Source organism: Mobula birostris, chromosome 6 (assembly GCF_030028105.1).
Source record: "Mobula birostris isolate sMobBir1 chromosome 6, sMobBir1.hap1, whole genome shotgun sequence".
Taxonomy (NCBI): Eukaryota; Metazoa; Chordata; class Chondrichthyes; order Myliobatiformes; family Myliobatidae; genus Mobula; species Mobula birostris.
In genome coordinates this window covers 50882846-50905564 of record NC_092375.1, presented here as the reverse complement: position 1 = coordinate 50905564, position 22719 = coordinate 50882846, and the positions used below count along the sequence as shown (strand labels likewise).

Genomic DNA, 22719 nt, shown 5'->3' with positions numbered 1-22719 from the left:
ATCTAAATTTATTACAAATATAAAACTAAAAAATAATTGATTGCCTAAGTATTTACGCTCTTTAAGTCAGTACTTAGCAGATGCACCTTTGGCAACAATTACAGCCCTAAGTCTATATGGATAGGTCTCTATCAGATTTGCAGATCTGGACATTGCAATTTTTCCCCATTCTTCTTTACAAAACTGCTCAAGCTCTGTCAGATTGCATGGGGATCATGAGTAAACAACCCTTTTCAAATCCAGACACAAATTCTCAATTAGATTGAGGTCCGGACTCTAACTTGACTGCTCCAGGACATTAACTTTGTTGTTTTTAAGCCAATCCTGGGTAGCTTTGGCTTTGTCTTGCTGGAAAACAAACCTTCTCCCAGGTCACAGTTTTCTTGCAGACTGCATCAAGTTTTCCTCCAGGATTTCCATATAATTTGCTGCATTCATTTTACCCTCTACCTTCACACGCCTTCCAGGGCCTGGTGCACTGAAGCATTCCCACAACAAGATGCATCATGCTTCACAGTAGGGATGGTGCGTTTTTGATGATGTGCAGTGTTTGGCTTACACCAAATGTAGCGTTTAGTCTGGTGGCCAAAACCTCAATTTTGGTTTCATTAGACCATAGAACCTTCTTCCAGCTGACCTCAGAGTCTCCCACATGCCTTCTGGCAAACTCTAGCCGAGATTTTATGTGAGTTTTTTTTTTCCAACAGTGGCTTCCTCTTTGCCACTCTCCCATAAAGCTGCAACTGGTGAAGCACCTGGGCAACAGCTGTATGCACAGTCTCTCCCATCTCAGCTACTGAAGCTTGTAATTCCTCCAGGCTTGTCACAGATCTCTTGGTGGCCTCCCACACTCGTCCCCTTCTTGAACGGTCACTCAGATTTTGAGGACAGTCTGCTCTATGCAGACTTACAGCAGTGCCATATTCTTTCCATTTCTTAATGACTGACTTACTCCAAGGGATATCCAGTGACTTGGAAATTTTCTTGTATCCACTTCCAGTCTTGTGCTTTTTAACAACCTATTTGCAGAGCTGTTTGGAGTGTTCTTCTATCTTCATGGAGTAGTTTTTGCCACAACACTGACTCACCAGCAGTTTAACCTTCCAGATACAGGTGTATTTTTACTACAATCAATTGAAACACCTTGACTGCACAGAGGTCTCCAAAAAACAGATCCTCATGTAACTAATCATGTGACTTCAAAAACCAATTGGCTGCACTAGTGATGATTTGGTGTGTCATATTAAAGGGGGTGAATTCTTATGCAATCAATAATTTTGTGTTTTATATTTGTAATTAATTTAGATCATTTTTTAGAGATCTGCTTTCACTTTGACACAAAATTCTTTTTCTGTTGATCAGTGTCAAAAAAGCCAAATTAAATCCACAGAGATTCAATGCTGTAGAACAATAAAACATGAAAATTTCCAATGGGGGTGAATACTTTTTATAGGCACTGTACATACATACATATAAAACAACTACTATATAGACAACACACATAAAAGTTGCTGGTGAACGCAGCAGGCCAGGCAGCATCTCTAGGAAGAGGTGCAGTCGATGTTTCAGGCCGAGACCCTTCGTCAGGACTAACTGAAGGAAGAGTGAGTAAGGGATTTGAAAGTTGGAGGGGGAGGGGGAGTCCAAAATGATAGGAGAAGACAGGAGGGGGAGGGATGGAGCCAAGAGCTGGACAGGTGATAGGCAAAAGGGATATGAGAGGATCATGGGACAGGAGGTCCGGGAAGAAAGACAAGGGGGGGGGGGACCCAGAGGATGGGCAAGAGGTATATTCAGAGGGACAGAGGGAGAAAAAGGAGAGTGAGAGAAAGAATGTGTGTATAAAAATAAGTAACAGATGGGGTACAAGGGGGAGGTGGGGCATTAGCGGGAGTTAGAGAAGTTGATGTTCATGCCATCAGGTTGGAGGCTACCCAGACGGAATATAAGGTGTTGTTCCTCCAACCTGAGTGTGGCTTCATCTTTACAGTAGAGGAGGCCGTGGATAGACATGTCAGAATGGAAATGGGATGTGGAATTAAAATGTGTCGCCACTGGGAGATCCTGCTTTCTCTGGCAGACAGAGCATAGGTGTTCAGCAAAGCGGTCTCCCAGTCTGCGTCGGGTCTCGCCAATATACAAAAGGCCACATCGGGAGCACCGGACACAGTATATCACCCCAGCCGACTCACAGGTGAAGTGTCGCCTCACCTGGAAGGACTGTTTGGGGCCCTGAATGGTGGTAGGGGAGGAAGTGTAAGGGCATGTGTAGCACTTGTTCCGCTTACACGGATAAGTGCCAGGAGAGAGATCAGTGGGGAGGGATGGGGGGGACGAATGGACAAGGGAGTTGCGTAGGGAGCGATCCCTGCGGAATGCAGAGAGAGGGGGGGAGGGAAAGATGTGCTTAGTGGTGGGATCCCGTTGGAGGTGGCGGAAGTTACGGAGAATAATATGTTGGACCCGGAGGCTGGTGGGGTGGTAGGTGAGGACCAGGGGAATCCTATTCCTAGTGGGGTGGCGGGAGGATGGAGTGAGAGCAGATGTACGTGAAATGGGGGAGATGCGTTTAAGAGCAGAGTTGATAGTGGAGGAAGGGAAGCCCCTTTCTTTAAAAAAGGAAGACAATTCCCTCGTCCTAGAATGAAAAGCCTCATCCTGAGAGCAGATGCGGCGGAGACGGAGGAATTGCGAGAAGGGGATGGCGTTTTTGCAAGAGACAGGGTGAGAAGAAGAATAGTCCAGGTAGCTGTGAGAGTCAGTAGGCTTATAGTAGACATCAGTGGATAAGCTGTCTCCAGAGACAGAGACAGAAAGATCTAGAAAGGGGAGGGAGGTGTCGGAAATGGACCAGGTAAACTTGAGGTCAGGGTGAAAGTTGGAGGCAAAGTTAGTAAAGTCAATGAGCTCTGCATGCGTGCAGGAAGCAGCACCAATGCAGTCGTCAATGTAGCGAAGGAAAAGTGGGGGACAGATACCAGAATAGGCACGGAACATAGATTGTTCCACAAAGCCAACAAAAAGGCAGGCATAGCTAGGACTCATACGGGTGCCCATAGCTACACCTTTAGTTTGGAGGAAGTGGGAGGAGCCAAAGGAGAAATTATTAAGAGTAAGGACTAATTCCACTAGACGGAGCAGAGTGGTGGTAGAGGGGAACTGATTAGGTCTGGAATCCAAAAAGAAGCGTAGAGCTTTGAGACCTTCCTGATGGGGGATGGAAGTATATAGGGACTGGACATCCATGGTGAAAATAAAGTGGTGGGGGCCAGGGAACTTAAAATCATCGAAAAGTTTAAGAGCGTGAGAAGTGTCATGAACATAGGTCGGAAGGGATTGAACAAGGGGGAATAAAACCGTGTTGAGGTATGCAGAAATGAGTTCGGTGGGGCAGGAGCAAGCTGAGACAATAGGTCGGCCAGGACAGGCGGGTTTGTGGATCTATATAGACATCCACAGCATTGTAAATTTTAAATTGTTCCATTGAGTCCTAAAGATTTATTTGCTGTGGAGGCTTTCTCACTTTTGTGGAATAACATCTTTCCTGACAAGATGGATCACTCTGCTTGGCAGGTAAGACATGGCTGTGAAACAATCTCAGGTTCTGGGGCTTCCTTGATGGTGGTTGTAGGAGCTGACTCTGGGACTGCAAGAAGTGGTTCTTCTCTAACAATTGACTATGCTCTCCTCAGCTGATCAATGTGTCGTCCCCAGATGCAATCTTCACTGTGTAGGAGAGTGGTCCCGTTCTGTCCTTAATTTTTCCCAAGTATCCACTTTTGATCATCTCTGTAGTCCCTCGCCATGACTCCTTATCCACGAGTGAAATATCGAACCTCCTTGTTTGAGGAGCCTTCACTTTGTCTCAGCTGTTTGTCCTGCATACTTCTTCTGAGAGTGGGTTTGAGGAGATCCAAGCATGAGCACAAGGAATGATACAGAAGCGGCATAGCTGGTGAGTTGTTGGTTGTGGAGTGGGCTGCATTGCAATATGAAAGGAGGAAATTGGCAAGCTTCTGATTCAGTGTCACTGTAGTTCTGCTGACATTGCTCGCAATGCATTCGTTAGACTCTGGACAAACCTTTCTGCCAAGCCATTTGTCGCTAAATAGTACAGTGCAGATGTAATATGTCTTATTGCATTCATTTTCAGGAATGAATGAAACTGTTCTGCAACAAACTATGGTCCATTGTCACTGTCTAAGTGTTCTGGAACACAAGTCCTTGAGAAGAGGCTCATCAACACATCAACAGTGTGTGCAAGGGTGTAGTGGAGGCTATTGGGAATACTTCATGCCACTTTGTAACTGCATCCACTACTACCAAGAAATTTGTGCCTGTGAATGGTCTGCAAAATCCAGATGAGTCCTCTCCCAGAGCAATGCAAGCTACTTTTTGGAAAGGAGAGGTACTGCTCTTGGCATCTTCTGGACGTATTGGCATCCCAAACTGTGCATGGCAAGGTCCTTGAATTCCTGATCTACCGCTGATCACCAAAACATCAAGCTGACACCTTCATTTGGCTACACCTGAATGACTGGTATGTAGCTCCTCTAAGACTCTAGTTCTCAATTTGCATGGTACAGCGATTCTCAATCCCCACATAAGGCAACCTCCATCAAGGCAGGTTCACCCAGGCACTGTTAAAAATGGGGGATCTGGGATTTCTGCTGCACGTTCCATCCATTTTGGATGGCATGTAGACCGGAGACAGTGTGAGGTCCTTTCTGGTTTCCCTTTGGAGCATCTCTGCCATATTAAGGAGACTTTCAGTTTGCATTAGGGAGAATACATCAAGAGGGGTATCATTGATTTTTGAACACATGCACAGGCAACAAACACTATTTAAGAACTGTTTGCTCTAAGCATGGTGTATTGTCTAATGACCACAAAAGCGCATGTGTCTGACGCTTGTTAGAAACCGTTCAGCAACAATCTCCTGTCCCAATTAAGAGGCACAGTGTTCGAAATAAACAAAGGAAACCACAGCTATTTTGTTAATTAGTTTTCGTTCTTTAAGAATTGTCCCAAATAAGTAGCTGCCCTGATTAACTAGAATCAATTGCACACAGTATAGGATTTTCAGCATCATTTCAAACATAATTTGTGAAATGTGAATAACATTATGCAGATGTACAAAAGTAAGAAAATATATACATTGTTTACACATCGATTAGTAACTCTGACAACAGTTCTAAGTATAAACAGATACAAATACAGATTGCTGCTGCTTAATTGCATGAAACACTGCAATATTCAAAGATTTTCTATTGCATTCCTATGGTGTTTTGGATGATAAATATAGGTAAATGCCATGAAAAAGCCTACAACATCTTCCAAGTGAATAAATCTCAGATACAGTACATGTAATCATTAATTTGGCTAATGCTACTCTATCTTGTATAATGAAAAACATTTTATCATATGATTAGCTATGTCCTACTTGGAAGGCAGCTATTCATAGGTAAACATATAGAAATCATATTTGTGAAACATTTCTCCTGAACTAAAAAAATCCTGCAACAATCTAACTTTTTGAAATGGTAATATATTGAAATGATAATACGTTGCACTCTCAAGCAACATACCAGCCGTCCGGGTAGCACAGAATTAGCACAGAAGCTACTAGTGTACATTTTCTTCGAAATATCATTCATAAAAAATGTACTTATTGGTAGTATGGAATTAAAGCACTCTCTGCTTCTTGTGGGAATCTTGTGTGAACGCCCTTTTTGGGAGACAGGAATGGTTCAAATTGCAGATATTCTACTTGGGCTCAAGGGAGGGGATAGAAAGACTGTGAATGCAGGAGCTGGCAAGTATAGGAGTTACCTTTATGCTGTTGTCATATTTTGCTTTTTCAACTATCCCTTCTGCTATACATTACTCGGTGCTCTTGGTCTGATGACTATTTCAGATATAAAAGTATTTGAAACAAATACTTTCTATTCCTGCTCTTAATTTTTGAGGTTTGTTTACTGTATGTTACTATTGCCATTGGCATTCGTTCTTGGATACTTATCCAATGCAGCCAATGAAGCTCATCATTATTCCGCTGTGAACTATTATCATCTTTCACCTGCTTTCATCTGTTGGCTTAGGTGGTCTTTGCAACTTGGGTTTTACAGTTAAGTTCCTAATTATATTATGACACTCAGATTTTACCATTTTAATATTTAAAATACTTAGAAGTGCTACTGTCGACTGATTCTGATTCCTTGACCTTAATACTGTACTATCCAGCTTACCTTAAGTACAATTTACAGACTCTGGTTTAACAGCTCCTTTTCAGACCATATCCAACATTTTGTCATTCCTTAGGCCAAATGCTAATTTGATTGAGAGGTTTCTAAGCCACTTCATGTTCACTGTAGTACATTTGTCATTATTTTAACGTTGGCCACTCCAGAAGAAGTTGACAGAATTAGAACAAAATCCTGTTTTACAGCCTATCATATTCATGAAAAGCAGAAATTAAATGTGGCGTAATGTGATCTAATTTTCTTGCTTTGGTTCCCGTAAAATAATACCGACCTATGTCATTTATTCTGCTTGCATTTTCTGGACCATTATATTAAAAGGCACAAATTTAATAAATTATAAAAGGAACATGTATGATGTGAAAAATGATATATTAGAAATTAAAAGGAACCGACCATGCAAAAAAACAAAGAATAAAACCCCATTGGTCAATAAATAACACTTGTTAATGCATGAAAGACACAAGAGAAAAAAAGGAAACGTAAACAGAAGAATACAGATTTTGAATTAGGAGTGAACAGCAGCAGGAAGGCACGTGTTTACCCAAATTACGTAATGTGAGCAACTGTAGAGCACAACAACCAAATTTATAACTTTCTAACGTACTTGGTTTCACTTCTTATTTCAGTGTTAAGTAATGAGGTAGCACATGATTCCAAAACTGCTTGGAGTTAGATTTCCCCATATTTACACCAGGCTTTTCATTCTGATTTTGTTTTCCACCTATGTGTTCTTTCAAAACAAACTTGCTTCTTTTAGTTTTGGGTTTCTGTCTTTCATCATTGCCTCTCATATTATCTTCATATTTATTCACATTTATTCCCTCGTTATCTGCGTCAATGCTTTCATCCTTCTCTTCTACTTCATTAATTTCAGCTTCATCATCTTCCCGATTCTCTCCATTGCTAATTCTCCCTCCCTCACACTTGTTGTCTTCAAAATTCTCTGCATCAGATTCCTCTTCAAAACTCACCCCTTCCTCATCTTCAATTTCTCTTCTATTCTTTGCACGTTCATATTTCCCACTTCGACCCTCACTTTCCTTGTCCTCTTCTTCACCACCTTCACCTTCCTCTTCACCAAATTCACCTTCTGCTTCTACCTTCTTCCCTACTTTCCCAACACCATCCTCCCCCCATTCATCTCCACCCTCACCATCTTCCTCTTCCCTCTCCTCTCCTCCATTCTCACCTTCTTCCTCCTCCTCTTCCCCTCCCTCACCTTCTTCCTCACCATCCTCCACCTCCATTCCACCTTTACATTCCTCCTTCTCCTCTTCCTCCACCTCCGACGCCTTGTCTTCTTCCTCCTCCACCCCACCTTCTTGCTCCCCCTCCTCTTCCTTCTTGCTCTTGCCTTCTTCCTCTTCCCCCATCCTGCCTTCATCGTCCTCCTCCTCACCCTCCTCTTCCTCCTTAATGTTGTCTTCCTCCTCCTCATCTTTGCCTTCTTCCTCCTCTTCCTCCTTGCTCTTGCCTTCCTCTTCCTCCTCCCCACCTTCACCTTCTTCCTCCTTTTCCTCCCCACCCTCGCTGTCTTCCTCCTCCCCACCTTCGCCTTCTTCCTCCTCCTCCCCAGCCTCACCTTCTTCCTCCTCCCCACCTTCACCTTCTTCTTTCTCCCCACCTTCTCCTTCTTCTTCTTCTTCCTCCCCACCCTCGCCTTCTATTTCTTCCTCCTCCTCCCCACTCTTGCTTTCTTCCTCCTCCTCACTTTCTTCCTTCTCATCTTCATCTTCTTCCTTCCCCTCTTCACTCTCACCTTCCTCTTCCCCCTCTTTTCCACCCTCACCTTCCTCCACTTTTTCTCCATCTTCCTCCATTTCATCCCCATCTTCATCTTTCTCCTCCTCCATCTCGTCCTCACCTTCTTCTTCTTCTTCCTCATCCTCTTCCTCCACCTCACCTTCTTCTTCCTCATCCTCCTCACTTTCTTCTTCCTCATCCTCCTCACCTTCTTCTTCCTCATCCTCCTCCTCATCTTCTTCATCCTCCTCACCTTCTTCTTCTTCCTCCTCCTCCTCACCTTCTTCCTCCTCCTCCTCCTCACCTTCTTCCTCCTCCTCACCTTCTTCTTCCTCCTCCTCACCCTCCTCACCTTCCTCTTCCTCCTCACCTTCTTCCTCCTCCTCCTCACCTTCTTCCTCCTCCTCCTCCTCACCTTCTTCCTCCTCCTCACCTTCTTCCTCCTCCTCCTCCTCACCTTCTTCTTCCTCCTCCTCCTCCTCACCTTCTTCCTCCTCCTCACCTTCTTCTTCCTCCTCCTCACCTTCTTCTTCCTCCTCCTCCTCTTCTTCCTCCTCCTCCTCCTCTTCTTCCTCCTCCTCCTCCTCTTCTTCCTCCTCCTCCTCATCTTCTTCCTCCTCCTCCTCACCTTCTTCTTCCTCATCCTCCTCTTTGCCCTCTCCCTCTTCCTCACCCTCACCTACCTCCTCTTCCTCTTCCCTGTCCTCATCTTCTTTCTCCTCTGCCCCTTCCCCACTTACACCTTCTTCCTCTTTTTCCTCTCTGTTGTCTTCCCTTTCATTTTTTAAGAGTTTATTTTCAGTGCTTTTGATAGACTTACTTCTGCATTTGTTTCTTTTTTCTTTAACTTCCCTGCTTTCACTTTTCTTCTGTTTATCATTGTAATGCTCACCTTCTCTGTTTATACCTGCTTTGGTTTCTCTATCCTCCTTATCATCCCCACTCTGACCTTCTTCCTCTTCTTCATCTTCCCTGCCTTCAATTTCCTCCTCTTCCCTGCTCTTTCCTTCTCCTTCCACTTCAAGAGCTTCCTTTCTTCCATCTTTCTCATCATCACAGTTCACACCTTCTTCCTTCTCTACTCTATTTCCACCTTCTTGCTGTTCTTCCTCCTCCTGTTCATCTACCCTACTCTGAACTTCCACTTTATTCATCTCATCTCCACTTGTTTGAAAGTCTCCTTCATAAACTTGGTTTCTTCCAGTCTTTTTGTCCACATTAGCTTCTGTACTCTTGTCTTTTTTCTCATTCGCTTTATTCCCATCTTCTTCATCAATATCAACTTCATGCCGTGTTTCAATTTCTTCCCTTGCTACTATCCAACTTTCTCTTGCTTCTGTCTGGTTTTGATCAGTTATATTCCTTTGGTTATAAATTACTTCTGCAGCATCATCTCCCATTTCTTCAGCCTTTTCCTCACTTATAGTTTTACTGAAGACTATACTCTCCACAGGTTGTTCCTGATTGCATACACCATCTTTCTCATCTCCTTCAGTATCTCTAGAAAATGTTCTGCATGCAACCTTCAGCTCTTCACTTTCTTTTCTGTTTTCTTCTTCTGTACCTGTGCCTTCTTTCATTAATTTATGTTCGATAGTGGTCCTTTCAGTTCCTCTAATGATAACTTTCAGATTACTTTTTTGTGATTTAGTTTCTCCTGTCTTTGCGTTTACTTCTCCCACTAAATCACCCCATACCTGCTCTTCACAAGGCACAAACTTGGGTTTAATTTGTTCCCCTTGATTCTCTTTTTTATCTAATTCCTCTTTTAGTAGTAAACATTTCATTGACTTATAGTCTTTTATACTCTTTCTTGTATTTTCTTTATTAATTCTATAGTCTGTATGAGTACGTAAACCTTTCCTGACATCACTACTGTCTTCTCCATTGGTTTTCCTGGCACACTTTAATACTCTTTTTCCTTCTTTTGCTGCTGCTGCTTCAGTTTGTTTTGAAATGTTTTCATCACTACTTTGCCTTTCATTTATCGTACCACTGACATTCGCTCTTGTTGGCTGTTTCTTTTTGGCTATTATATTTTTTTTGCCAGTTGATTTTTTCTCATTGTTAATGACTTTGGTGCTACATTTGGCATGGTTTCCTTCTGTGATTGCTTCAAGCAAACTTGTGTGTAGATTTTGTCTTGGAGACTGAGCTTGCTGTGTAGCTTTCATGGGCTTTTTGACTTCCTGATTATCACTGTCATTAACTTTACCATAACTTTTACCTTTCTTCTATTCCAAATGAAAAGCAATGAATGAAAAGGAAAATAAAGAAGGTTATTAGAGGCAAAAGATGAATATATGCCCAAACAACTTCTGTGTTTTAAATGGTAACCAAATAATAAGACAGAAGAATGAGCAAGAAAGTAAATTGAATAGAATCATATTATCAATAGAGTTAATTGAGACAAAAAGAGACAGATTCTGATAAAAGTTATAATTGTTAGATACTCAGGCAACAAATTTTTTTCTATTTGGCAAGGAGATGAGGACTTACAATGAAGTCTCATAAAATAATAATTAAATTAAGTCAGCATCATTCTACAATTATTTTAGAGAAAGACAGTAATATTTTTCACACATAATAGCATATAGCACTTATTGTCAAGGATATCACCAATATATCCATAACTGTGGTTCATATTGATGTTCAAGTCACTTCAGTTACTACACAGGGAAGTAGTTGCATCCAGCGGGCATGACTCACTGTGGAGTTGAACCACGAAGAGGATTGACAGCTATATTGTAACTACCTCAGAATGTTTACACAGTGACAATGCCATGGATATTGCCCACTGGAGAGTCATAGTTACTCTTGCATATTGAAAAATGGCAGTAACGACTAGTTTTAAAGTTATGCCACTTCTGAATGAGAGAGCTTTACATCATATGTTGTGTTCAACATAAGCAAATATTGAATTCAGAACTAAATAGCATCATTACATTATTTAGAACCTATAGGGTAAACCTCTAAATGAAAATGCCTTCTTAATTGTTATACTATGTTAAATACCAGATATAAGGGCCAATGTTATAGCACTAGTTTCTCAATGTTACATTGAACAATTACCAATATTATAAATTGTTTTCCAAGAAAATCAGCACTGCACTTACCCGTTCCTTGTGAACAGGTGATAAGGTCAGGGTCTTGTCTTTAGGATTCATCATCATTGTATGTGTCTAGAAAGCAAAAATTTAACAAAGAAACTAAATAATGAACACTAAGAATACAATATTCAAGGCAAATGCAACAGCATTACTTTTTTTCGGATGCCAAAGATTAGTCTACGATATTCCACAGCACTGGAAGATTCCACAAATGAGAGGGTAATGTACAAGCCACAATATGGACTTGCTAATGTTAAAATTAGATACAGTATGTGGTCACCTCCAAAGATATGGAGCCCATTTCTGACAACAAGTGTCCCTTCAGCATCCTGGATGAGCTAAATATGAAGAGCTTATAGTTGTCATCTTTGGATGAGATTTGGAACAATGCCACAGCTATATTTATTTCTCTTTTCAAGAACTGGAGATTTCATGTCATAAGTGCAAGGTTGACTTTTATAAACAAACAAACTTGCAGATGCAAATTCTATTTAAGAATTGGCTACTTCTTGCTTGTGAATTGTTCAGAGAATTTACAAAGAATATATCCCAGGTTAAAAAATATAGAATAATTCATGATTAAAAAAATACACATCATAGATCAGGATCCAGTGTACTCTCCCCATAAAGAAATGTTCTTAAAAGACCATTCTTTTAGATGTGATTCAATTATATTAACACTTCTAAATGATTTCTTTCATTGGTTTTGGGATAATTTTTATTTATATAATTCATTAGCACTACCTACCTCAAATAGAAAACGTCAGACTTCAAACTTCAACTGCAAGGAAACTCATATAGAAGAATTCAGAACCATAATGAACTTTCAGTGGATTATTTATTAAAGCCATTCTAAATCTAAAGGGTAATGCTGTGAAGAAATGAAATAAAAGCAGAAATGCTGCAAATACTCAGCATGTCAGGCAGCGCCTATAGAGAGAGTTAATGAGGTCATTGATCTGATATATGAACTAAATTTCTTTCTCCACAGAATCTGCCTGATCTGGATTTTCTTAAATTTTATGTTTTTGTTTCAAGATTTCCTGCATCTACAGTTTTTTTTAATGATTCACTCATAGCTTTTCAATCACACCACTAAGATTGATGAGCACAGAACATACAAGCATTTAAGAATTTTTTCAACCACATGCAACTAATGCACACTAGAAGAAATCATTGCAAGAGTCACTAAAACTCTTAAAGTATGATTTAATTTGTAATGAAATTTCATATTTTGCACCCAATACATGTACACTGGTCTTTTAAACAAGTTGCTAAGTCTAACATCTCACAGTAGTTAATCAGTCTTTCTATAAGAGGACAAAAAAGTTCAGTGTTTAGAAGTCTCTTTGTTTCTTCTCTAACTTCTCTCAATCTATTAATTAGATGACTCCATAAACAGTGGCATTGCCTCAGCAATCTTAGCCTCATTATATCAGAAAAATAGTGGATTCTAGTTAATTGGGATATTGGTTAATTGGGGCAGCCGCTTATTTGGGGCAACTTTTAAAGAATAAAGAACTTATCAAGAAAATAGCTGTCCCTTTGGTTATTTGGGACAGTATGTTGCTTAATTGGGACAGTTGCCCAACAGTTTCTAACTAGTGCCAGTCGCATGCACATGTGGCCATTAGACACTACACCGTGCTTAGCGCAAACAGTTTTTAAATAACATCAGTTGTTGTGTGCTTGTGCTATGTTATCCATTTGGGCTGATTGATGACAATTCAAAAAGCAGTGATTTTGGTCATTTTGTTTTTTATTTTGACTGTAAAATATGAACATTTAAAGTCCAATATCTGCACTAGCTACCTAAGCTGATTTTCTTCAGTTACTGTCAATCAAAAGACCCATCAGCATACACCGGATAAATTTCTCCATCTATACCTATTAGGAACTATTACACAGTCTTACAGTATTGTAGTAGCATTGGTAGTGTTTTAATTTGTTCTGTATTTCATTTAAATACATAAAGTTGCTCAGTTAAATGGTAGTTCTATAAGGTAATGTAATGGATAGAAATATATGCATAATTCACAACACCAACATTGAGTTAGGGTTCACTTTGAGGCTGGTCTGACATGATGATGTAATGATGTGATTTTTTTTTTACCAAGCTTCATGTTCTGTGTTTGGAGGACATTAAAGGAGTTGTTAAAGTTTCCCCTAAACTTAAAACGCTAATTGGAGCAGCCTCTTAATTAGGCCAAGATGTATTGGTCCCATGTGTCCCAATTAACCTGAATCCACTGTATTCCCTTTGCTTTGTCCATTACCCCTCCTCCCTTTCTGCAACATAAAGCTAATTTTATTTCTTATGTTCTCAATCCTGTTGAAACAGTAACTATGTTTCGCTTTCTGCAGACAATGCCGGGCATACAGAGCATTACCAGATTTTTCTGTTCTTATCTAAACAAATATGAAGCATTCTAACAATTAGAGGATGTTTGCAGATTAGTACTTGAGAAGCATGACTTATTATGCAATGCTAATTTCCCATTATCATTTAATTTGGAAAGCCATTTCAAACTACCTGTATTAACATAATTTTATAGAACCTTTATTTTAAGAACAGGACATACAATACAGCCCATTGGTTGGTCATGTTTTTATCAGCTAATCTCCAAATTGTCATCAACTTGACGAATAAACTCTTCCCGGGTACAAGTATCAATTAGGTATCAGGCTTCCAGGTGGGTACAGGTACAGGTCGATTGATACCTGTACCCACCTGGAAGCCCAAGAAGTTTGTTTGTAATATATGCCGCAAAAGCACTAGATCTTTTATCATCAACTTATTCAATAAAAATATGAGAGAATGGGACCTCACACTAAGTATTCAAGACCATAGTTATTTATTTAATAATCTTCACCATGCCCATACTGCCAACTCCACGCATAATTTTAAAAACTAGCAGGTCTTCTCTTGGTTACCTCGCTGTCTTTCACTGAACTTTATGAATTTCTGTAAATCAGCCCTGCATTTTCTTTAATTTGTATGTACAGAATTGTACATTTTAATCCAAGTAATACCTAAACAAGTTTCAAGATAAATTTAAAATTTACCTCATTCACTATCCTTCCAGCATTAGCCCCTAGACCACCATAGCCGTATTAATTTCCAACTTAATTATCTCTATTTCCAGATTGCTGAATACTTCTAACTTATTAATTTACAATATACAAGTGGCCTTATTATTCCTACCAAAAGCTAACCTCTCCTAATTTCATTTGCCAATTGTTTATCAGAGTTCCACAATAAACTCTTGACCATCCATTATGTTTTTACCCTTTCATTACTTTATCTTACCATGTTTAATGGATCTATAGTGTCACCAAGACCTTTATCACTTTCCTCTTCAGATTCCACTTCATTTAAGCTTTCCTGGACATCTCTGATTTCATTGTCTTTTGGAAATAATTGAATGCATTTGATTAATATTTGATAAAAATAAATAAAATGTAGATAAATTTCAGAATGTCCCCAGATCAACTTGATTTAACCTGTGCTTGGTCAGCATATTTAAAGAATGCACAAAAATGAACAAATAATATTTCCCTACATTTGGCAATTTCTCACCCCACCCCTTTCTCTTTTTCCATTCTGGCTCCTCTCTCACCCCTTCTCTTCTCTTCACCTGCCTATCATCTTCCTCTTGGCTCTTCCTCCTTCCCGTTCTCCCATGGTTCACTCTCATCTCCCATCAGATTCTTTCTTCAGCCCCTTACCTATTCCAGCTATCACCTCCCAGCTTCTCATTTTATCCGCTCTCTCCCAACCACCTACCTTCCCCTTCCTTCAACTATCACCTTCCAGCTTCTCATTTCATCCACTCTCTCCCACCCACCTACCTTCCCCCTCCCCTGCCTTCACCTATCATCTTCCAGCTTGTACTCCTTCCCCACCCACCACCTTCTTATTCTGGACTTATTCCTCCTTCCTTTCCAAACCTGATGAAGGGACTCGGCCCGAAATGCAGACTGTTTATTCCTCTCCATAGATCTGCCTCTCCTCCTGTGCTCCTCCAGCCTTTTGTATGAGTTACACAAATAATAAGCTCTTGGTATATCATAGTTTAATGGTTCTGTTGATTTAATGGCTATGCCATACATGAAAAACAAGTTCCAAACTAATTAATTTCATAGGACATTACTTCAACTTTTTTTAAAGATATATATCACAATAAATTAACCTAGAAATTCTGAATTATTTGTCAAAAAGATTGTTTGAGAACAATAACTCAGACGTAAAGGACAGAAGTAAGCCAGAATAAAGTTCTACTGTGTCTGCATATCTCCCAATCAAAGACTATCAATTGCTTTGAATATTTTAAAAAATATTATTAAATTTTAAAGCAAAGAAAAGAGAAACATTAATATTATGAAATAACTATAACACTAAAAACATTAAAAAGGAGAGACTGCCTTTTTACCTCTGGGGGCTCACTCTGCGTGCAGAGGGGAGACTGCCTTTTTTTAAAAATCGCTGGTGAGATGGCTCTGCATGGAGAGGGAAGACTGCCTTTTATCACTGGTGAGATCGCTCTGTACGGAGAGGGGAGCCTGCCTTTTTAAATCGCAGGGAGATCGCTCTGCACGGAGTGGGAAGGCTGCCTTTTATCACTGGTGAGATCGCTCTGTACGGAGAGGGGAGCCTGCCTTTTTAAATCGCAGGGAGATCGCTCTGCACGGAGAGGGAAGGCTGCCTTTTATCACTGGTGAGATCACTCTGCACAGGGAAGGGAGACTGCCTTTTTATTGATGGTGAGATTGCTGCTATGGAGAGGAAGAAAGTTGCCCAGATTTTCTGCATTTTGGATGTGGTCTTTCTTCAGTCTTATGGGTTTTTTGTATACTGTGTTTTTCACACAAACTTTCTTGTTTTTTGTGTGCAGGTGTTTGGGAGTCGATGAGCCCATTCCGTTTTTGTTTGCTTTTTTGTGCTAGGTGGAGGGATGTGGGGGTTGATAACCGTGCTGCCTTTCTTTTCTTTCTTGGTTTCATGGCTACCTGGAGAAAAAGAACTTCAGACTCGTATACCTTGATAATAAATGAACCTGTGAACTTTGAATTTAATGCTACACATTAACTAGCTGGCATAGGTTAGAGGATTAATCCCATGGCTAATCCCACCTCAGTCAGTCTCTGCCAATAACCTCCTTGTGGAGAACAGTGACAGATATCAGTCTGGAATTTACCTATCTGAGAGTGGTTGATTCTAGCAGTTCCCTGCAACACAGACACCCACAGTTAACATGTATTAACCCTTTAGCGAGTCTACAGCATTGCATCACTCTGCATACTTCAGAAATGAGAAATATAAAATGTAATTCCCAAAACACGTTCAAAATTGCTGTAATTTCACACAATTTTACTTACAATGCAATACATATTATTATCAGGAGTGCAGTTGATAAAAACAGAAATGCTAGAAATACTCAGCACGTCAGGCAGTATTTATGGAGACAGAATTAGAATTAATGCTTCAACAGCGACCTCTCTTAGGAACTGGGGAGAGTAGAGGTAACCTTTTTTTAAACATTAGGGGAAGCTTGTAGAGTAAGAGAGAGCAAAAGGCAAGTTTATGGTTTGGTGGAAGGCAGCAGAGAATAAAAAAATAGAAAAAAAACAAGAAAAAATAGTGCAAGGCAAAAGCAGGTAGCACTGGAACAAGAAGCAAAGGATCAGTTAAAAAGAAGTACAAATAGAAGAGACAAAATAATTACCTATAATTACAAAACAAAATACAAAGGACATTGAAAATCCAGAATGTACATTACCTGTGTTGGATAATGGTGATTCGTTATAAAGCTGAACATTAATAGTTGGCTTTGAGGCAATGAGTTCTTTTTCAATGTCCTTCACTCCAGGAATTGTCCTACTGCCGGTGTGGAAAGATTTTACGAAACTGGTTCCAATTGGAGGCAATGTATGTACCATCTGACCAAACTGCTCTGGAGATCTTTCCTGGAAACAAAACTGTATGTAAATAAAATTTTCCATATTATAATTTAAATCTAGAGCTGTAGATCAGTACTCTAAAGGAATGATGATGAACAAATAACTACAATGTAATCAATTAATTTTTACTTGGTCCAATAAAATTTGTGTAAGCTGCTATTATTATCTTGAAAACCTCTGGAACTCCCACACATTCAACATTCAGTCACTGTTTCTGGCAGAAGGCAGTCGACAAGTCTCTTAAGGGAAACATTCTCTCCCATTCCTCTTTCTTCTAATGTAAAGTCATATTCAAAAGAGATGTTAAGGAGTCTAGGTACATTCTGGGTTTTCCTTTCTTTGCAAAAGAAAACTGCCCATAAACCTGTTACAGAAATACAGATACAGAAACAGACCACTTGGTCTGAATAGTCAGCATCAGCTATCACCCTGCATGCAATCAATTTTAACTTAAATTGTGTTCCCATATCACCTTAAACCCAGAGAAAATCTGCAGATGCTGGAAATCCGAGCAACACACACAAAATGCTGCCGGAAATCAGCAGGCCAGGCAGCATCTATGGGAAAAAGCACAGTTGACATTTCGGGCCAAAACCCTTCAGCAGTCCAGCATTTTTGTGCGTATTGCTCCCATAATACCTTATTCTATTTTCTACATTTATTCACCTAATATGATTTTGTTTGCTAATTTGACTGCCTCATCCACACTGTTCCAAATCTCTTACACTGAGTCTTGTCTGCAGCATTTGGTTTTGCATCTTTCAATCACTGGAAAACCATTTGCGACTAAAGAACAAGAATTAAAGGTTCAATTATATTTCATCGGATAACAAATACAGTTTCAACATGTACCCTTTCTCGACGCCTGATACGTGCCGATAATGATCGATGGAATGTGCTAGCTGTAGATAAATCACCCATTGTCATGGAATAGGTATCAGTTAAATAATTCTTGTTTAAGTCATCACTTTCAATCATAACATTTTCTGAATCTTTTGGCCGGGGGGTGGCAAGCACAAGCATATGGCATCCTCCACAGGCAACCTATTAAAACAGCCAAGAAAAACAATAGTAGTACTTAGAATATGGAACACGCTAAAACTTTGAGCATGATTGTTTTTATTGAAACTGGAAGAATACAATGAATAGCAGCACTGGTCCTACTGTATCGTTCTCAATAGATTTGATTCTTCTTTTGAATTAACCAATTAAAATGTCACCTGCAGCCCCAAAGGAAGTTTTAGAGGCTCTGCTACGGAACATTTTAGACATAAAGCAAAAAATCATTTCACTCACAACACTATATTCTAGAAACTCTGTCGGCAGAAGCATGAACTTTTCATTTACTATGAAATGAAATAATAACCCAAGAATCATAAATTACCAATATATTCCACACAACAGTAAAAGAAGTGTGTTGTCACCTAACCAATACCTAGGGTCGCAAGCCTCATATCCCTTGCAGAGCAAACATGCATCAATCTCAGTTATACAATGATGCAACCTCCACAGTTGTGTAAGTGTCAATATCAAGTGTTTTAAAATACATACCGATTTGACCGCCAACTTCAAAAATCTGGTGCAAAGCGTAGGTTTGAATTGATTGGTAAAATTCTCTTCCCCAAGTCCCAACTTGCCATGTCGCCCATCACCAAAGGTATACAAAAGACCATTACCTACCCATGGAAAATAAATAAAAATAAAAATATAAATAAAAGCAACAGTTGGCCATTCAGCAACACCTTCACCTCTGCCATTCACTAAGATCATGGCTCATCTTTTATCTAGGCACTAATTTCTTGTCTTACACTCGGATATCTGATTTACTTAATATCCCAAAACCTAGTGATCTTTGACTTGAATATACTCATTGACCAAGCCTCTACAGTTCTCTTGGGTAGAGAAATCCAAAATTTCAATACCATCCAGGTGAAGACATTTCATATCATTCCAGTCCTGAATATTTGACTTCTTATTTTGAAACTGTGACATTCACTCTACACACCCCAGCAGGAAGAAAGGCTGTACCAATCCTTTCAAGCCCCAAAAGAATGATGCTTCATCAGCACACTCAGCATTCTTCTAAATTCTAGAAAACATATGCCCAGACTGCTTAATCTCTTCTCAAAGGATGATTCCCCAAATCTCAGGACCAATCTGGAGAACATAATATACTGTATAAGCAATAAAAAATAATGATAAACATCTGCTACCATATATTATAGCAAGGTGAGTAAAATGACACTACTCTATAACTTTTTAAGAGAAATGTGATCACTGCTCAATTCTTCAAAAGGAAGTTTTGAGAAATTACCACAGAGTTAAATCAAAATGTAACTAGATAGAGCTATTACTTCCCAATGTGAGAGAAACTGTCTTGTCCATACTGCACCAACTGCAGCCACTGGGCTATAAACATGCCAACTGATCAATAATAGAAAAATGTAAAATTCCACTGCTAACAGCTAATAGGGTACAAAACCTGAAGAACAAAGTGCCTAGTGACAAAAATAAGGAAAGGAGAAAAGACAGTGGGCCTCAGAGTTAAGAGCAACAGGCAACATTTATTTTGTAATTTAAAACATCATTTCAAACCATATGTTTTTTGGATCAGGACAAGAAGGGAGGCCTGAGAGCTAATTTCTGAAGGAAGGCAGTTTTTTTAAAAAAACTTCTTCGAGTACAAGCAGGACGAGACTGCGCAGGCGCATGACGTCGACAGGACAGCGCGGAGAGTTTAAAAAGGAGACCACCCTATACAGCAGGCAGTGGTCGGAGCAGGCAGCGGAGTGAGTGACAGTAGAGTGCAGGGCTTTGGCTTAACGGGCTAAGGTGGTAACGTAAAGAGGCGAGAGCGAGGCACCAACTCTTTTTTTTCCCCTTGGCGAATCAGCCCGGACAGACAGAGGAACAGCAGGGCTCACACAGCTAACAGTACGAGCTAACACTTTAAAACGTTTGTGTGTTTGGCAAGGTAAGTGGGTGAGTAGACTTATTTTTCCTTGTTTCATTCCTGTAGAATTAGGTAGCATGTCTGCAGGGCTAGTGCTTTGTTCAGGGTGTCAGATGTGGGAATCCTGGGAGACCTCCAGCCTCCCTGATGGCCACATCTGCGCCAGGTGCATCGAGATGCAGCTCCTCAGAGACCATGTTAGGGATCTGGAGCTACAGCTTGATGACCTACTGCTTATTAGGGAAAGTGAAGAGGTGATAGACAGGAGCTACAGGGAGATAGTTATCCCTAGGCTACAGGGGTCAGAAAACTGGGTGACTGTCAGGAGAGGGAAGGAAAATGCCCGGATAGTGGAGAGCACCCCTATGGCTGCCCCTCTCAGAAACAAGTATCTCGTATTGGATGCTGTTGAGGGGGATGACCTGACAGGGGACGGCCACAGTGACCGGGTCTCTGGCACTGAGCCTGGCGCTGTTGTGCAGGAGGGAAGGAGGGAGAAGAGGAATGCGGTAGTCATTGGGAATTCCATAGTCAGGGGAACAGACAGGAGATTCTGTGAGCCTGATAGAGATACCCGCATAGAGTGTTGCCTCCCAGGTGCCAGGGTATGGGATGTCTCAGGTCGGGTCCAGAATATTCTGAAGGGAGAGGGCGAGCAGCCAGCTGTCTTGGTACATATTGGTACCAATGACATAGATAGAAAAAGGGAGGAGGTCCTGAAGAGAGATTTCCAGGAGTTAGGAAGGAAGCTGAGAAGCAGGACCTCCAGGGTAGTAATCTCAGGATTGCTACCTGTGCCACGTGCTGGCAAAGGCAAGAATAGTAGGATCAGGCAACAGTGGAGGCCAAGTCATTGGGTGTATTTAAGGCAGAGATTGATAGGTATCTGAATAGCCAGGACATCAAAGGTTATGGTGAGAAGGCGGGGGAGTGGGACTAAATGGGAGAATGGATCAGCTCATGATAAAATGGCAGAGCAGACTCGATGGGCCAAATGGCCGACTTCTGTTCCTTTATTTTTGGTCTTATGGTATACTTACTTTCAAGTTGCTGCTTCACAGAACAGTAAATTGTCAGGTGAAGCATTAATGGAATATGCTCGGCAAAAGGTTTTCATTTATTGGGCTCAAGCATCTGGCCTAGAAACCAGCAGTTATTTTTCTAACAATTGGTATTTGTCTGACTTTTTAGGTCAGGTGACCAGTTTCACAGAGATACTTGTCAAATGGCTTATATTCCAAACACCTTATATGTTAATCAAGTCGGACCCTCTCCATATTGCTGCATTTGCACAGCATGTTACTGCTATGTTCCAATGTTCTGAACATTCCAATCATCGCCTTATATTCATAATGGACAGTGCAAAGGACATCAAGGTTATTGTCCTCCTCTTTGTTAATCATTCTCAAACTCTGATAATTATTGTGCTGCTCTGATAATTTCCAAATGAGTTGGATTCTTGCATTGGTTTTGATACATCTTACTGCAAGTAATATATGAAAGTAAATATTTGATTTCTGTATTTTACTGGGAGCCTCAAATTGTACATAATTAGTTGGAACATAATGTTTTGCAATGAACAAGTTTGGCTCAGCTATTTTCAATTTGCATTTGTACTTTTTCTGTGAAGGTGTCCTTAGGAGAGTCAATGGCGCCTAACAGCAACTCCTTTGCTTGCATCTTCAGAAACAGCTCTATTTCTATCTTTAATATCTCTATTTTTCCCTTTCAGGGTTCTTATGAAGACCCAGATCTAGAGTTACACGTTGACTACGGTTCTTTGCGGTAATGGGACCCGTTCTCGGAGTTTCACGACTGGCCGTTATTTGACATGCCAAAGGCGTGGCCTAAGAGCTTTGCTCACCTTCAGAGGTCCAAGATTTCGTGGCTCTGGAGACGGGGGGGCGGAATCGAAGGTCGGTGTCCTGGCAGGACATCGGTATGTTGTGGGAATTGGAAGATCTAAGGCTGTGTGCCCAGAGACCTGAAATCTTTGAGCACAGAGCTCAGAAAAAGCAACACCATGGACTTTTAACATCGTAAACCAGCGAGTTGTTTGTTATGTCTCCCCTCTCGCTGTGAAACGGAGACATCTCTTTCTCCCTTATTAGGAGAGAGGGGGAGAGAGAGAGAGAGAGAGAGAGATAGAGAGAGATAGAGAGATAGAGAGAGAGAGAGATAGAGAGAGAGAGAGATAGAGAGAGAGAGAGAGAGAGAGAGAGAGAGAGAGAGACACAGAGACACACACACAGCCTGTGGTATGTCGAATACCAGGTGAACGAGTAGTCTTTGGGGTACTGCAAGTCTGTGTCTTTGCTGTTGCTTTGCTGCACGCTTGAGTGCTCAGCGGCGGGTGCCGATGCTTTTTTTTGCTGGTGGGGGAGGGGGAAATCGCCCTACACACAGAAGGGAGGAGAGCTGGGAGGGACTTTGGAGTTCTAACATTTAACTGTCATTCATTCTTTGGGGGCACTCTTCTGTTTTTCGTGAATGATTGCGAAGAAAAAGTATTTCAGGATGTACGTTGTATACATTTCTCTGACATTAAATGTACCTTTGAAACCTTTACTTGCTCAGCTCTGAAAATGAACCTATCCACCTCCATACTTATTGCTGCTGGCATCACAATTGCATAGTTGTAAGAAGTGTCTTTAAAACTGATGTCATTAGATTGTGTGAATGATCATTG

The 22719-nt window shown here is 40.6% G+C and overlaps 1 protein-coding gene across 2 annotated transcripts in view; it reads right to left on the bottom strand.

Annotated features, from left to right (window-relative positions):
* Positions 1–22719, bottom strand: part of rpgra (retinitis pigmentosa GTPase regulator a) — a 74756-nt gene that overhangs the window by 27341 nt on the left and 24696 nt on the right. Inside the window, exons 9-13 of one of the 2 annotated variants that reach the window (XM_072260480.1) lie at positions 18629–18753; positions 17930–18121; positions 16897–17083; positions 14427–14524; positions 11123–11188 (exon numbers count right to left, since the gene is read on the bottom strand). In XM_072260480.1, the coding sequence (XP_072116581.1) occupies positions 11123–11188; positions 14427–14524; positions 16897–17083; positions 17930–18121; positions 18629–18753 (668 nt within the window). The remainder of the gene's footprint in view (positions 1–11122; positions 11189–14426; positions 14525–16896; positions 17084–17929; positions 18122–18628; positions 18754–22719) is intronic. The other variant, XM_072260481.1, reaches the window with a different exon arrangement.